This window comes from Panthera leo, chromosome A1 (assembly GCF_018350215.1).
Source record: "Panthera leo isolate Ple1 chromosome A1, P.leo_Ple1_pat1.1, whole genome shotgun sequence".
Taxonomy (NCBI): domain Eukaryota; kingdom Metazoa; phylum Chordata; class Mammalia; order Carnivora; family Felidae; genus Panthera; species Panthera leo.
In genome coordinates, this window is record NC_056679.1 from 11,710,687 (window position 1) to 11,726,990 (window position 16,304).

General features: G+C 33.4%; 1 protein-coding gene across 7 annotated transcripts in view; it reads left to right on the forward strand.

Moving 5' to 3' along the window:
* Positions 1-16,304, forward strand: part of PDS5B (PDS5 cohesin associated factor B) — a 191,588-nt gene that overhangs the window by 105,456 nt on the left and 69,828 nt on the right. For all 7 annotated transcript variants that reach the window (XM_042950209.1, XM_042950293.1, XM_042949877.1 and 4 more), the window contains exons 13-17: positions 739-852; positions 7,750-7,831; positions 10,811-10,859; positions 13,029-13,168; positions 14,474-14,589. In XM_042950209.1, the coding sequence (XP_042806143.1) occupies positions 739-852; positions 7,750-7,831; positions 10,811-10,859; positions 13,029-13,168; positions 14,474-14,589 (501 nt within the window). The remainder of the gene's footprint in view (positions 1-738; positions 853-7,749; positions 7,832-10,810; positions 10,860-13,028; positions 13,169-14,473; positions 14,590-16,304) is intronic.

The window sequence follows — 16,304 nt, forward strand, 5'->3', positions numbered from 1 at the left end:
AGTTAGATCTTGTATGGATCCTAAGCATTTAGTAGTTGATAGATCTGTGATTCCTGCTTGCAGTCTGAATTGATTTCACTTGATTGAATTTATTTTAAATTGCTAGATCCAGATGGTAGTGCCTATAACAGATCAGAATGAGAAAATTAAGAACCAGTGGGCCATCTTACAATTTTATGAGTTATAGGAACTAGAAACTGGGTATCTTATGTTAACATTATCAAAGAAACTTCGTAGTTATTATTTTTATAAAGTTGAAGTTTTTAGACGTTTTGAGTGTGCAGCATCATTGTCTGGAGATTTGCATTATTATGAGTTGCTGGTTCTTTTTTTTTTGTACTTTTAACCAGGTCTTTTTTTCATGATGATTACTACAAAAACTCAGAAGAATCTTAACAATTTCTTTATAATTTTAACTTAAAGGTGCTTAGAATTTGCCACTTGTTAGGACGTGGTGTGGGTTTTTTTTTTAACGTTTTATTATTCAGATAAGGAAATTGAATCCCTGCTACACATTCACTGTCATGCAGAGGTAGTTATCTTAGCTGGGTATAGGGATGTTGCTAGCACATCCAGCTAAATCGTTTTTTGGCCCCTCTTCTTACAGAAGGAAATCTTTGATTTCATTTTGAAAGCAGAAACTTCTTTTACACATCTTCTTTATATGTTTTGGAATTTTATATACAAATTCAATACATTAAGAAAAGTCATTAGAGTACCTTCTCTTTGTTTTTGTAGATTGCTTGTTGAACGGATCTTTGCTCAATACATGGTTCCCCACAATTTGGAAACTACAGAACGGATGAAATGCTTGTATTACTTATATGCCACACTGGATTTAAATGCTGTGAAGTATGTTTCAAATGTCAAATTTTGTTCTTATCCTCTTTTGCAATGTATTTTATGGGGGAAAAAAATTGCAACTGTATTTTTAAATGTTAACAGTTTATGTAATAAAAGTACTGTTTAATTAGTCAGACACAATAAAATATTTGGTTCTCTTTTCAGAAGGTACTGCTGTCAATATGAGATTAACAAGGATTTTTGTAAGCAATTTAAAAATAGAGCTGACTGGCATGGAATCTTTCAGGATTTGATTCCCACCACCCCCCTCACACACCCCACCCCCCGCCCAGACATTTATATTGTTGTTTCAAGAAGGATGGATGTACCTTTTTTATTTTTTTCCTTAAGGCATTAAGAAGGTCCATACTGAGAAAATCCTACCACCTTATTTTGACCTGATACTAATTTGAATTTTGCAGTGGGGCAGTAGGGTACATATTTTTGTGCTGCATAGCCTCAACATAGTGTTATAGTTTGGCATATGGGTAAGCACAAATACATTTTTATGACCTTTTTCATTCAGAAAACACTTTGGAGTGCCTTTGTAGGGAGTTGAAATTTTGGACATGGAAGAGACATTGCTAACTGAATCACACTGAGGGTTAGGGAATTGAGGCCTTGCGATCTATTTGCTTGAGGCTTTAGAAAATGTAGATCCTTTGCATTCCAGCAAATGTAGTTACAAGTATAGGGGATTAAATGTTTAGAAATTGGAAGTCTAAGGAGCTGTATAAATTTTCATTTTTACCTCTGCTTAATGGGGCTTTTGACTTCATTTCCTCCATGGAAATTATTATATGTGCTATTTATATCTTTCATAGAAATGTTGAGGAAAAGGTTGTAGATGGGGGAAATTTAATTTCTTACTACCTCCTGTATTTCAGGCAGAAGAGTATTATCAGTGGCTGTTTTTGTGCTATAACAGCAGAATTGAGTAGTTTCAACAAAGATTGGCCCACAAAGCTTAAAATATTTATTATGTGGCCTTCTATAGAAAAGCTTGCCAGCGCCTCATGTAAGTGATATTTTTCCTGTTTTTCACATGAGGAACTGAATCCCAGAGAGGTCAGTTAACTTGCACAAAATCACACAAGTGGTAAGAGACCAAGTCAGGATTTGAACTCCGTTCTGCCTGGTTCCAAAGTTCATTCTTTTTCCACTGCATACAGTCACATATTTACTACCATATTTTGTTGATTTTGAAACCTAAAATTGTCATATGCTAATAACATTTTTAGACTCAGAGTTTATCCTCTTCTTCATGGTGCAATTGAAGGTTTCTTTGAATGAATGAATGACATAAGATATGTATCTTACATCCTATTTGAAACAACCTATGGAAATCACAGTCTGGACTTCTTGACTCAGCTCACCTGTCATTCATGAGTAAAAATGAAAACACTTTCAAACAAAAAATGAGAGTTCTCCACTCATAGATCCAACATGAAATTACTAAAGAATAATGATTTCTTTTGGTAAAAAGGACATTAAATCTAGAAGGAAGGATTAGGATGTAAGAAGCAACAAAATTTTCAAACACTTGTGCAAATCTAAATAATGCCTATAAATTAGTCATAATAATAATAACAAAGTTTTCTTGACAAGGGAAGGAGGTGTAGATTAAAAAGTAAGTTGGCATCAGGGTGTCTGTGTTGCTTAGTCGGTTAAGTGTCCAGCTTCAGCTCACGTTGTGACCTCGTGGTTCCTGAGTTTGAGCCCCGCATTGGGCTCTCTGCTGTCAGCACAGAGCCTGCTTCAGATCCTCTGTCCCCCTCTGTCTCTGCCTCTCCCCTGCTTGCACTGTCTCTCAAAAAAAAGGCAAACATTAAAAAAAACAAAACAAAAAAAACTTTAAAAAGTAAGTTAGCATCTAGGCTGATATTTAGCCAGCGCACACTTCTTGAACAGTATGTCAGCTCTCTCGAGAGTCCCTGAGATCCTCCCTCCGCCTGACTCTCCGCTGTGCCTGGGCACAGCAGAAGGACTGCCTGCTTTCTGATTGGTTGGTCCTGTGCGTTTGTAAAAAATTTTGAATACTAGGTGGACACTATCCGATAACAGCATGTAGGAATGTAGATAAAATGTTCTACAGTTCTTTTATCACAGAAGAATGAGGACACACATGTTGATTAATTAAGCTGTGAATTAAGTGTGCGAATTAAAAATTTGAGTTGCCCTAAAAGAAGAGAATTAGAACATATGGCTTCCGAACCCAGAAGGAGCGAGACGGAACTAGTGAAAACTTTAATATGAGAAATGTAAAAAATTAAGAAAAATAATTGTAAGTAGAAAACACTAAGTAGCAGTTATAAAGCTATATGTATGCAATATTATTTGTCACTTAAATAACAACAATGGTTGATTGAATTAAAAAGTGAAAATGCTGGAGCACCTGGGTGGATCTCACGGTTTGTGATTTCGAGCCCGGCATCAGGTTCTGTGCTGTCAGTGGTCGATGAAGCCCGCTTTGTATCCTCTGCCTCCCTTTCTCTGCCCCTCCCCCGGTCGCTGTCTTGCACACATTCTCACTCACTTTCTCTCAAGAATAAACATTTGTTTTTTAAAAAGTAAAACTGCCAATCATAAAAGATACACTGAAAAATAACACCATGGCAAAGTCTAAAGTAAATTCCAGTGTGTGGACCAATTGAGTCTACAAAAATGGTGAGTGAATAGTTAAGTATTTTAACTTAAAACATATTGGTAATATTTTTATTTTTTAAAAAAAGTTTATTTTAAAGACAGCGAGCAGGGGAGGTGCAGAGCGAGGGAGGAAGACAGAGAGGATCCCAAGCAGGCTCCATACTGTTAGTGCAGAGCCCAACAGGGCGGCTTAAACCCATGACTCATGAGATCATGACCTGAGTTGAAACCAAGAGATGGACATTTAGCCGACTGAGCCATCCAGGTGCCTTTATAATACTTTTAACATGATTTTTTATTTTAACCAACATTTTGGAATTAACTAACTGTAAATCAAATACTTAACGTTTTGTAACTTCTACTTTACATTTGTGATTTCTCCAAAAGTCGTTACATTTATTGTTATGAGATATTTAATGCACACCAAGAAATTGCATATGAGTTTCAAAACATAGTAATAAATATATCTGTGAATCCACATCCATCTTGTGAACTCTTCTCTTTTTCATCCTCCTGTCTTTCACCTAAGGATACTACTAGCCTTAATTATGTATTTTTCATTTCCTTTTAAAAAATAGTCTTATACATATATGTCTTATACACATATGTCTCTCTCTCTATGTCTATATATATGTCTCTGTCTCTGTATGTCTCTATATATGTGTCTCCTTATGTCTCTGTATATGTCTCTATATGTCTGTCTCTATGTCTCTCTATGTCTATATATATATATCTATCTATATGTGTCTATATATATGTATGTATGTCTATCCTTTAATAATATTACTTATTTTTGCTTGTTTTTGAACTTTACAAAAGTGGAACAATTGTGGATATAGTCTTCTCTAACTACCCCCCCCCCCCATTTTATTGTGTTCCTAAGATTCATCAAAAATATATATAGCTTTTTGGTCATTCAATTTCACTGTGGTATTGAATTACATTATGTCATGATGTCATAATTTTATTCTGTTATCTTGTCATTGGAAATTTGAGTCCGTGGAAAGAATGGACATTTGTCTTTCCATTTTTTTTTTTTTTTTTTTTTTTTTTTTTTACTAATGCAGATAGTACCACTATGAACAGTTTTCAATTGAGAATACACATGCATAGGTTTCTCTAAGGTATGGTTATAAATGGTTCTCAGATTTGGCTACATGTTGGAATTACTTGAAGAAGGTTTAAACAATACGGACACCTAAATCTCACCTTCAGAGATGGTCATTTAATTTGAAGTGTAGTCTGGGCATTGGGGTTTTTAGAAAAGTGTTTCTGTAGATTTTAATGGGCAACCAAGGTTTGGAATCACTGATGTATACCTAGGAGTAGAATTGATGAGTATACACATTTTCAGCATTGTAAACTGGTGTCAGATTATTTTCCAATATGATTATGCTAATTTGTATTCCCATCAGTGGCTTGTAATTTTTTGCATCTTCCTAAACATTATTAGCCATCTTATTTTTTGCAAATCTTTTGAGTCTCAAATTTTATCTTTTTTTTTTTTTTTTTTTCATTTTCCTGAACAGTAATAATCATTTGCTGAAAGAGCCTATATTTTTTTCTATGATCATGTTCTTCTGGGGAAGACAAAGTACTTAATATGTTTTAAATTTTTGATGTATAGGGGCGCCTGGGTGGCTCAGTTGGTTAGGCGGCCGACTTCGGCTCAGGTCACGATCTCGCGGTCTGTGAGTTCGAGCCCCACGTCGGGCTCTGTGCTGACGGTCAGAGCCTGGAGCCTGTTTCGGATTCTGTGTCTCCCTCTCTCTGACCCTCCCCCGTTCATGCTCTGTCTCTCTCTGTCTCAAAAATAAATAAACGTTAAATTTTTGATGTATATCAGTTTTGGGTAAGCCCCTAAGTTAACTAAATATCTTCACTAATGAAAAAGAGAACAGAGGGAGGCTTGAGTACTCTCTAATCCTGGTGTGTGTTGCCACCTCCCCCAGGTTTCCTAGAACAACTGTTAATGACAAAAGTTAGTGGTAGTTTCAGGTGTCCTGGTTGTGATCTCTTTGGTTAGGTTGGCTCTCCTCTCGACCCATTTTTGTACGGCTTCATCTGGTGGGCAATTTGCCAACTGGGAGCAGAATGTTGGAAGGGAGGTTCTCTTCAATATTTGCGCAGGTTTCTGACTGCAACCCAATGGTGGCTGTCTTTTTCTTCGAGTTAGTGCAAAATCCTAGTGAGGGGACTCAACAGATGACAACTGTAAGAGTATCTATGCTTTAAGCAAATTTTTCACATTTATGTAGTGACAGAGCTGGAATTCAGGCTCATATGAAATGATACGAGTCTTTATAATAATGTTTCTACTATTTTTTTTTCTTTTTAAGGACTGTTGAGAAGGGCAAACACAAGCATAAATTTGTCTTTGCTGCTTAAGATAATTTTATTAAAGTACTTCAGAGGATGGTTTCCCTAAAAATATATTACAATATAAATTCTTAGTGGTGGTCACTTTTTGATTTAAGCTATAGCCATAATAGTTTAGAAGGAGATTTAGAATTACTTGAGATTTCATATTTAAAGTAACAAATAACTATAATAGGTAAAATAGTTTCTGTTTTAGTTTAAGTGAAGACAGGTTACAAAATCTAGGCCTGTCAGAAGTTGTAAGTAATGATATAGTGTTAGCAAGTGAGAGACCATTCATTGACTTTGGAATTCAGGAATAATTTCACAGATGACTGCTCTGTTTCTTTGAAAATTAACTCTTAGCTGTTAGACTTTTACAGCCCTCTGTATACTGGTCATTTTTCTTTTCATATTTACATTCTTAAAACATGCCAATTAAACTTTTAATTGAAATTTAATAACTTGAAAATAGTATAGTTATTTTAAATTTAACTTCTAAGATACAATGTCCCCAGTACTGTTGGTTTGCCGGTACCATTTTGAGGTGATGACTGTAAAGGAATTTAAGTGTCCACATTTAAACTATTTTACTTCTATAAAGGTATCCAAAGGTATTCTCAAAACATAGTGTTAAGGAGGAGAATGAAAATTTTTAACGATCGTCTGTCAAAAGAGAAAGGGTGGTTTTATATGCTTCTGTACCGTATTACTTTTTATGGCAATGCTTCATATGAATGATACTGGAGGGTAATAGATCTATAGAAAATTGGAAACAAAATAATGGAAAGTATTTGGTTTTGGAAAATTCTCTTTTCATATATTAAAATATATGTGGTTTTGAATTCTGTAATGTAATATTTCAATAACATTAGCTGTTAGGATTTATGCATATTTTCTTGAGTATGTATATAGTTTAATTTTAGATTTAAATTTCTGCCTGAAAACAATAAAAGTATTAAGAGGACATCAAAAATTTTGCCATATAAAAATAGTATTCAAATAATATGTAAATACATGTATCTATGTAATAATACATATTTATATAACAAACATTTATATATAACATGTAAATACATGTACATGAAATTATATAGTATACATATTTTTACTTATATGGAATGTTACAGTTGTATATAACATATAATAAATACCTGGTTTATATAATTTATATAAACATGTTATTTAATTAACTCTGTATACTTCATTCAGACTGTAAACCTCAGTGAGTCCTTAAAAATCTAAACACATAAATTGTACCTCTAAACTGAGAATTTGAGGATTAAATAAAACAAGTGAGAAATTGTCATTTTTTAATTTACATCAGTTTGGTTACATATTTTAATCTTACTTAATGACTGTTTACTTATATATAGGTATATAATATATATTTTATATAATACATAAACGTAATCTATGAAGTAACATTGTAAATATTTCTGTTGTAGGAAAAACTATCCCTCATTCTCTCAGTATTCACTCTTTTCTTTGATTCCTTTTTATCCTGCCTACTGTAGGACCTTACTCCATCACGCATTCCTTTATTTCTAAAGGTTATAATCTCAGTAGGTAATTCTTCTACCCTAGTTTACAGACATGTTGTAGTTAATAATAGTTCTTCCCTATTTTTGTACAAACCAAAAAACAACCATTTTCTTTTAATACAAATATTGCTTCCAATGTTCGTGTCTTTTATGTAGGACTCTTCTTTCTCCCCATACATCATCAGTTTGCTTAGTCCTGTGAAATTTACCTCGTCTCTCATTTTTTTGTTAATATTTGAACTTGAAAATATTGACTTTGGAATATTTGACTTTGGAATAAAAAGCAATATATTTGGAATATTCCGGTAGGATTTTTATTCTGTTTTGTTATTTAAATTGATGTGTTTGTGTTTTTCAGAGCATTGAATGAGATGTGGAAATGTCAAAATCTGCTCCGACATCAAGTAAAGGATTTGCTTGACTTAATTAAGCAACCCAAAGTAAGTTAAATTTAATGAAAAGTTTTTCTTTGACAAGTTTTGTAAAACACCTATATTTTAGTTACTCTTCACCATTGCTACAGTGTGTTGAAATACCTATTTCTATATGGAACCATTCTACTCGAGAAGCTATGATCTCTAATTTAGAACACTGAAAAAAAAATTTATTTTTATTTATTTATTTTTTTTTTGAGAGAGTGAAATTTCATGAGCAGGGGAGGGGCAGAGGGAAAGGGGGGAGAGAGACTCTTAAGCAGGCTCCATGCCCAGTGCAAAGCCCCAGCACAATGTCTGATGTGGGGCTTGATTTCACCACTGTGAGATCATCACCTGAGCCACCCAGGTGCCCCAGAACACAGAAATTTTTAAGAAATTGATTGCGTAGAACATTTAAAATTTACATTTACTATATTTGTAAAAGATGATACCTAACAGGAAAGAGAATGTACTTCTTTGTACTCAGAATTAAAGTTCTTTTATAGTTTAAAAAACAAAACAAAACAATAACTGTCATTGAAAACATAGAAAATAGAGTAAAACTGCACTCTATCTTGCCACACTAAAATGTTCCCATTATCTTTGAATAGTCTTGTGGTTTTAGAAAATTTTAGTATTATGCAATTTTAGTTAAGTATCTTTATATTTTTACTTAAAATATCACGGTAGTTTTAATGTACTGCTTGATTTTCATAATTATAATTGTGGTATTCACTCAGTTGATGTATTTTATTTTTTGAAATTTTACAGTGATTCTAGATTTTTCCCCCCTTGAATATTTTTTGAGAATGTTGTATATAGGCCTGTAAAAGGTATAATTCATTGAAAAAGCAGTACGTGTGGTCATTTTAAATGACACACATAAGTGACAATATGCTGTTACGTTTTATTTCCTTTCAGTCTATAGTGGAATGCCTCACCACCATCCCCCCCGCAAAAAAACTTCCACAAAACAAAACATATACTGCATGGTCATAGAACAGAGGTCAATAGAGAGGAGTTGTTTCATGTTAGGGCTAACAGTAATCTCTTTGCTTCTGGTTTATTGAACATAACATAATCTCTTTGATTATTGAATATATTGAACCTGCTAGAATTACTTTTTTCTTATTATAAATGACTTAAAACTAATGTTAGTGTGATTCTTCTATTTCAGTACTTTCTCTGCCAACTAGCAAAATTGGAAAATTCCATTTAAGTTAGTATGCTTCAGCCAGTAAACATGTGTTTCAGTTAATGTTCTAATGCGATAAGTTAGTGTATTTTAGTTAATAAGCTCTGGATAATGTTCTTCTATTTGCTGATTAGAGCTGTATTAATTTACTTCCTTTTGGTCAAAGTTGCATGGTTAACCAAAAATATGAGATGTTTTCATGTGTATGTAAATAAAATTATTCCTGATTTTAGGCATTATTGAAGTCATAATAGCCAAGTAGTATATTAAGTGTGCAGGTCATATGTTGAACAGCATGATGTATGAGACTAATAAAAAAAATAACTTTGTTCTTGACTTTCACTGTCCTTTTAAAATTTATTTAGTGGGACCTTCTTTTCCCTTGCCGGTTGGTAACAAGTTGGGAGGGTCTTATAATTTCATTCTCATGTGAAATAACAAAATATAGTCTCAATTCAATTAAAATGTTTTAATGTCTTCCCACCTAGTGGAATTTTCCTTTAACTTGTCTTAAAATAATTACTGAGTTATCCAGGTTAAAGAGGAAATTCTCATTAATGTGTCGGGTTGAAGAAGAAACCAAATGGAAGATAGTACCTCACTTTATACTGAGAATTATAGTAGACATTATAGAGTTAAGGGTAGAAAAAATTCAAAGCTATATTTAATTTTTGGGTGTTTATATTCCTCTTTTACTAGGAAGACTCTTAGTAATCAGTATGTTTTTTTGCCTTTTTCCTTATTCAGTCTGATAAAGGTAGTTTTTATTCCTATTTAGTTCAGCAGTATAGCCCTTCTTCTCTATTTAACTAAATTTAGATTTGCTCAGTGTCACACAAAGGGACATAATTTCTAGTGTTGTACTTTTGTTGATACTCTTTCCTTTTCATGTGGATCAACTTCTTGAAAGCCCAGCAACACCTGCTTCCCCCAAATTAAACAATAGAATCTTTTGATTCTGGACAGATTTATTCAAATACTTTAAATTCCAAATATTTGGGAATTAACTCTTGAATTCTGTGTTTTGTATCTTCTCTTAGCAAGCTCCTTCTAACTAGGGATGATTTTTTTATTTTATTTTTTGCCTTCACTCCAGTATTTTTCTGGTTCAGTATATTATACAGAGTTGCTGAATGACACCTTTAAAAAAAACAACACTAACTTGATGCATTGAATAACTAGCACCTTTAGAAACATTTTTTACACATACGACTTTACAGACTGCATTACATGAAGCACAATATGGTGACACGTTGATTTACTGAAATAATGTTCATACAGCAAATAAACAGCACTCTTGGAAGAATCTTTTGTACATGTCAGTGGCGTTTTTGTAATGGTCTATATCTAGTTCTTCCCCATAAGCTCCATGACTATGCCTTATAATCCTCTGGCTTAAAAATTGTGGGAAGGCCTTAAGTCAACCGGCATTATATCCTTATCAACTTTTTGTTTGAGATAAGCTTAAAAACTTGAAAACCAGGTTATTTTATTCCTTTTCTAATCTAAGTTGCCCTGTTCTTTCACTACTAAAGAAAACAAAATCTCTCCCTGTTTCTAAAGGTTGGTACAACAGTCGTTTGTTTGTTTGTTTGTTTGGAGGCTGACCAAACAGGGTGAGGGAAGAGATGGTGACAACAGAGCACTCACTTCCACTTTCATCCACTTTGTCGAGTTTGAACCTGGTTCAATAAGGAGCTCACCGTGGTGGTGGTCCGGGTGTGGGCCTGGAACATTAGTAGGTTATTCTCTAATTTTCTGAAGGGTATAAGGAAGTACTAATTTTGCGTTTTTTGTGTGATTTACAGACAGATGCCAGTGTCAAGGCCATATTTTCAAAAGTGATGGTTATTACAAGTAAGTTATTTCAGATATTATATGTAAAATTGAAGGTTTAATTGAAATATTTGTTTTTGGTAACTTGTTTCGTGGAGTTCCACTTTAGGCTCTGATAATACAGGAAAAGAGTCAAGTGTTTTTGATTTTTGTTTAACAGACAACTCAGCTTCAGCTTTTCTTTTTCTCTGATTCTCATTTATTTTGCTACACAGAATTTTTCTTTTTCTTTTGTGTGTTGGAATGAACAAACGCTGGAGAAAGGGTTTATTATATAAATATATTTTGGGGAATTCATTCAAATTATTGCATAACCTTGCTGTGAAAACTGAATCTTTTCCTTGGTGTTGCTTGCTTTAATGTGAATCTGTCTGAAGCTAATTTCATTCTGAGCCAAAATTTAGAGGAAAGGGTATACCTAATAACCACAGAAGAGCTTCTTTGGGGGGAAAAAAAAGTACTGATTTGCTTTTTTGCTTTCAGTGATTTCAAATAAAATGTTATTTAATTGCACTTGACAGTAAATACAAAAGGATTGTGTGGCACATCTCCTTTGTTCAGTGCAAGGATAGGGCAGTGTAGGTGTTTTTGTATGGCAGTTGCTTTTCCACCCACCTCAGAGATCACTGTGTAGCACAGCACACGGACAGACGGAAAATCAGGTAATGCTTCTGCCGAGTTTCCACTTGGTAGTAGTGAACAGATTTATCTTAGATGGATTTCTGAGATGTTCACAAATATTTCCAGCTGTGTATGGAAGTAATGCTCAGGTTCTGAAGAGAACAGTAACCTAATTAACTGAATTTTAGACTAAGCGATAGGATTTTTGGCATGAGTACGGGTTTAAGACCAAAGTATCTTTTAGTTTTGGGCAGTTAAACATAAATTAGTTTCAGTCTCTTTGGATGACCTTAAAGCAAGTGATTTTCTGGTATTGCTTTTTAATAACTATTTCCTCAGTAGTTTGGCTGTGGCGCTGTCTCTTAAAAGGAGATATCTCCTATATTTTTTCTATATTTTACCCCTGTTTTCCCAAATTCTGTTCTGAGGAATGCTGGTATCTTGAAGGTGTTAATAGTACTGTTAGAAAAAAGGGTTCCATGGTCAAGTATGTTTGTAGAATGTTGAAATACAGGTTTTTTGTTTCCTCCCTCTTTTCTCGTTCTGTCACCCCCTCCCCCATTTCCCATTTCCCTCTTACCTCATTCTCATTCTTTTTGTTTCTTAAATGGTAGATTTTATTGTAGCCTTTAATACGATACTTACACATTATGGAGGGGCTGTAAAGTTATATTGTCCAAAATTATTTGAAGACACTACAGTAGATTTTTTTTGTATTATAGAAACATGAAAAAGTCAGATAGTCAAGTATTAATAGGGACAGTTTGTTCTTATTATCCTCATTGATCTAGCCAAGACTTGAAATGGAATTTCAAAGTTGTATATGAACTTAAAGACTGCATTCATGTTTTAAGATTTAGTTGAATTTCTACACCTTTTATTACAGTCCGTGGTTCTGTATTATAATTTCTGTTATTAGAAGTATCCTAGTCTGGTCCTCTGTAACATTTGTGAATAATTAAAAAAAAAATAGACACTAGGATTAGCATTTTACTAGCTTTCATAAGTGTTTTAATACATGGATATATTAGGAGACTAGTATAAAAATCATCTTTGATTCTATGAGGACTCATCCTTTCTCATCCAATCATAACATCCAGCAGCAATACCTGAAACTGTTACTCAGCGTGTGTCATTGACAGATAGCCATGTGTATATGAACCGGATGGTTTTAACAGTAACTCAGTATAGGAGAATAGTTTCTTAAAGGTGAAACTTACTGATCTCTTTCTGTGAGTTACAAGAGAACAGTATACACAACAAACTCGAGACAGGAATAAATTGTTATCTTCAGGTGGACATTTAATGCCCTTAAATATTATAAGGGGTATTTAGAGTCAGTTCAGTCTTTCCCTACCAAGATGTTTCTTCATAGTGTTCTTGTTTCCTATTTCTAGAAAGCAGAATTTAGGGAAAATTGACTACTGAAGTTGATCCACAATTTCTAATTAAACTAAACAGAATTTGTAAATTAGGATTATTAAGGTAATAAGAATGAAGAATGTTGATCTTCTGTTATTTTGAGAAATTTCTGAAATAGCATTTTAATTGGATTTTAATTGATTGAAGGAAATTTGCCAGATCCTGGTAAGGCTCAGGATTTCATGAAGAAGTTCACACAGGTGTTGGAAGATGATGAGAAAATAAGAAAACAGCTGGAAGTACTCGTTAGTCCAACATGCTCCTGCAAGCAGGCTGAAGGCTGTGTGGTAAGGGAAGATGATTAGAAGAGCTAATGTTTCAAGAAACCCTCACATCTTTTTTTGACCCTTTTTATAAAATAATTTATATTTGTTGGGTAAAATTTAGAAAATATCACAGAAATGACAATACAGATAACTGTGACCCCCGTGTAGAGACAATTGTTGTTAATACTGTAGGATGTATCTTCCAAAATAAGATATTATCTGTACAGCTTTGTGCATTTTACTTATTTTTATTAGTTTTTTGCAGCATTAATAGCAACATAGCATACCATTGAATTGAACAATCCACTTATGTTACACATTGAGATTTTTTTTCCCCAGTTTTTGTTTAAAGAACACTTTAATATCTTTATAGCTAAATCATTTTACACAGCCTTGAATATTTCTTTAGGATAGATTCAGTATTGGATTCTATCATTGTTGGAAAGAAGCAAAACTCAAAACATAATTATTTTGGTGGGATTTATAGTCGTGGTTCCTGGTCATTTGACCATTTTTTTTCTCCTTGGGCATATTAGCCATTTATGTTTTTTTGTGTATCGTATGTTTTTAATCTTTGCCTATGGAATGACATTTATCTTTGTCCTATTGATTTGTTAATCATATATGTTAATTAAGCTGCAAATAATTATCTGTCATTTATAGTCTACCCTTCCATTTTGATTTGGATGTTCTTTATGTACCATAGTTTTATTTTTATCTAGCTAAGTCTATCAGCAGACTCTTTAAGGTTTTTGCCTTTTGTGTCCTGCTTTCAAAACCCCATTCTATCGCAAGTCAATGAAAATATTTACTGATGTAAGGATTTCTCAGTCTGTTGCCAGTGCATCTTCCGAGAGGTTTTTAATAAAGAGAAAACGATGATTCTTGTCTCCACCCCAGATTGACTAATCTCCTCAGTGAGGTCCAAGAATCTACAGTTTTAACAAGCTTCTTTGATTATATTACTCTCTGAAGTATTTATCTCCACTGACCCTTGGTTTTATTCTTTTGTACTTGTTTTATCTCTTTGGAATGTTTTTGGTATAGAGTATGAGATAGGGATCTGTCTCTTTATTCTATATGTCTGTTCAGTTATTTCAAAACAGTATATTGAATAATCCATCTTTTTCCTGTTAGTTGAAATGTTACCCCTCTCATATGCAAAATTCTTAGTTTTGTTTGCTCAATTCATGCAATTCCTGTTGATTTTCTTATTCCAATACCAGTATTGCATGATTTTAATTACTTTAGGTCCTAAACATTTTAATGTGACGTATTTATTTAAACAAATTTTTGTAATATTTTAAAAAAAAATCTACCTTACAGCGTGAAATAACTAAGAAGCTGGGCAACCCCAAACAACCTACAAATCCTTTCCTGGAAATGATCAAGTTTCTCTTGGAGAGGATAGCACCTGTGCACATAGATACTGAATCTATCAGGTATTTGTATGTAAAAATACTAAATTTTCGTTACTATTCATTCATTCATACTTCAGTCAGTTGCTTTTGAGTACCTGCTATACACAAGGCACTTAACTGTGTAGATTTTCTGTATATGTAAAGTGGCTATATATGAATCTATATATGTCTGTACATCTGTCTGTTCATATATATGTGTGTGTAATGTATGTGTACACACTGATCTGTACATATTTGTGTATATTTATCTTGTTATTTATTTTCATGTTAAATATTACTTCCATTTAGATGAGAAAATGTCATTTTAAGCCTAGTTTCTGTTACCAGTATACCAGGAATTACTCTTTTTAGGTAGCTTGAATAGGATGAGTAATGCAGACAACTTGTAATTATGCCCTCAGGAAAAGAAGATTAGGTGAATATGTTGTAAAGCAGTATATGATGCATTTTCACAGATATTTGAGAACGCAAAGTGTTATTTTTAAAACAATACTCACTTCCGCTTATATATCACCTAACTGTGACATCTGGGAAAATACTTTTCTTTTTATGACTGTATTCCCTTAGGTAAAATGTTTTGTTTTGTTTTGTTTTTTTTAAACATTTTCCTAAAATGTTTCAACTGGTTGAGAAAAGAAAGCACTTATAGAATGTGTGTGTGTGTGTGTGTGTGTGTGTGTGTATGTGTATACACACACATACACGCATACATACATTCATTACATTCTGATTTACTGGTCATCAGTAAATGAGATATATTACAATCTACACTAAATAATACCATCCTGTACTCAGTGAACCCTTTTGGGGGATTTGTTTGTTTGTTTGGGAGGGTAGAAGGTGTAGCTTTTGGACTGTGATCCCCTGCAAAGTAGGGAGACACCACTTTGGATACCCTGTAGTCACTTTGGATTCCTCTTGCATCAGTTTTCATTTGAAGAAGGGTTTCTATGGTTTTAAAACAAAAAAATCAGACCCCTCTATATTAGTACTGAATCAGACTGAAACTCCTTATTTAAGTAAATAATCTCATGCTTTCTATACTCAAGGCAATGCTAGTTAGATACTAGCAAACCATACTTTTTGTTTTTCATTAACCCTCTGTTTGGTAATGGAATAAAGAGTTTTAGCTGAGAGATTATATTATAGTTTCATAAAATTAATGCAGACAGTGTTCAGAGGACTCAAGGATTTCTCTAAGAGAGTAGTATTTGACCTAAGAGGAAGAATGTGTAAGATTATGTTTTTATGGAGGTGGGAGAAAGAATATTCTAGGTACTGAGGTTAATATAAACCAAGCTAGCTAGATAGGAAAAAAAAAAAAAAAAAAGGATATTTAGGAAATGATTGCCATCCATTTAAACTATAGTGTGGAAAGGTATAGAAATATTATGAGATAATGCTAAAAAAGGAGTTGGGATCAGATTGTGGAAAGCATTTAAGGTATAACTTTAGAGCTTTTACTTTAGTCTGTTGAGAACAGTGGATGATTAATGATGGGTAGGAGGAAGGAAGTAGAAGGGATAGACTGTAAAGTGTTATAAATTTTGGATGCTGGTAGTGGGATGGAAAGGAAAGATTATATTTGGGGAAGGTTTTAAAAGAATGGGTCTTACTGGAGATGGGAATAAAGTTGAGGAGTCAGAAGTCTAAGAACTCAAGTTCCAATGAAGCACATAGTAATAACTTTGAAAAGAATTAAGGGATCTCATGTGCTTCTTACTTGGACATGACCA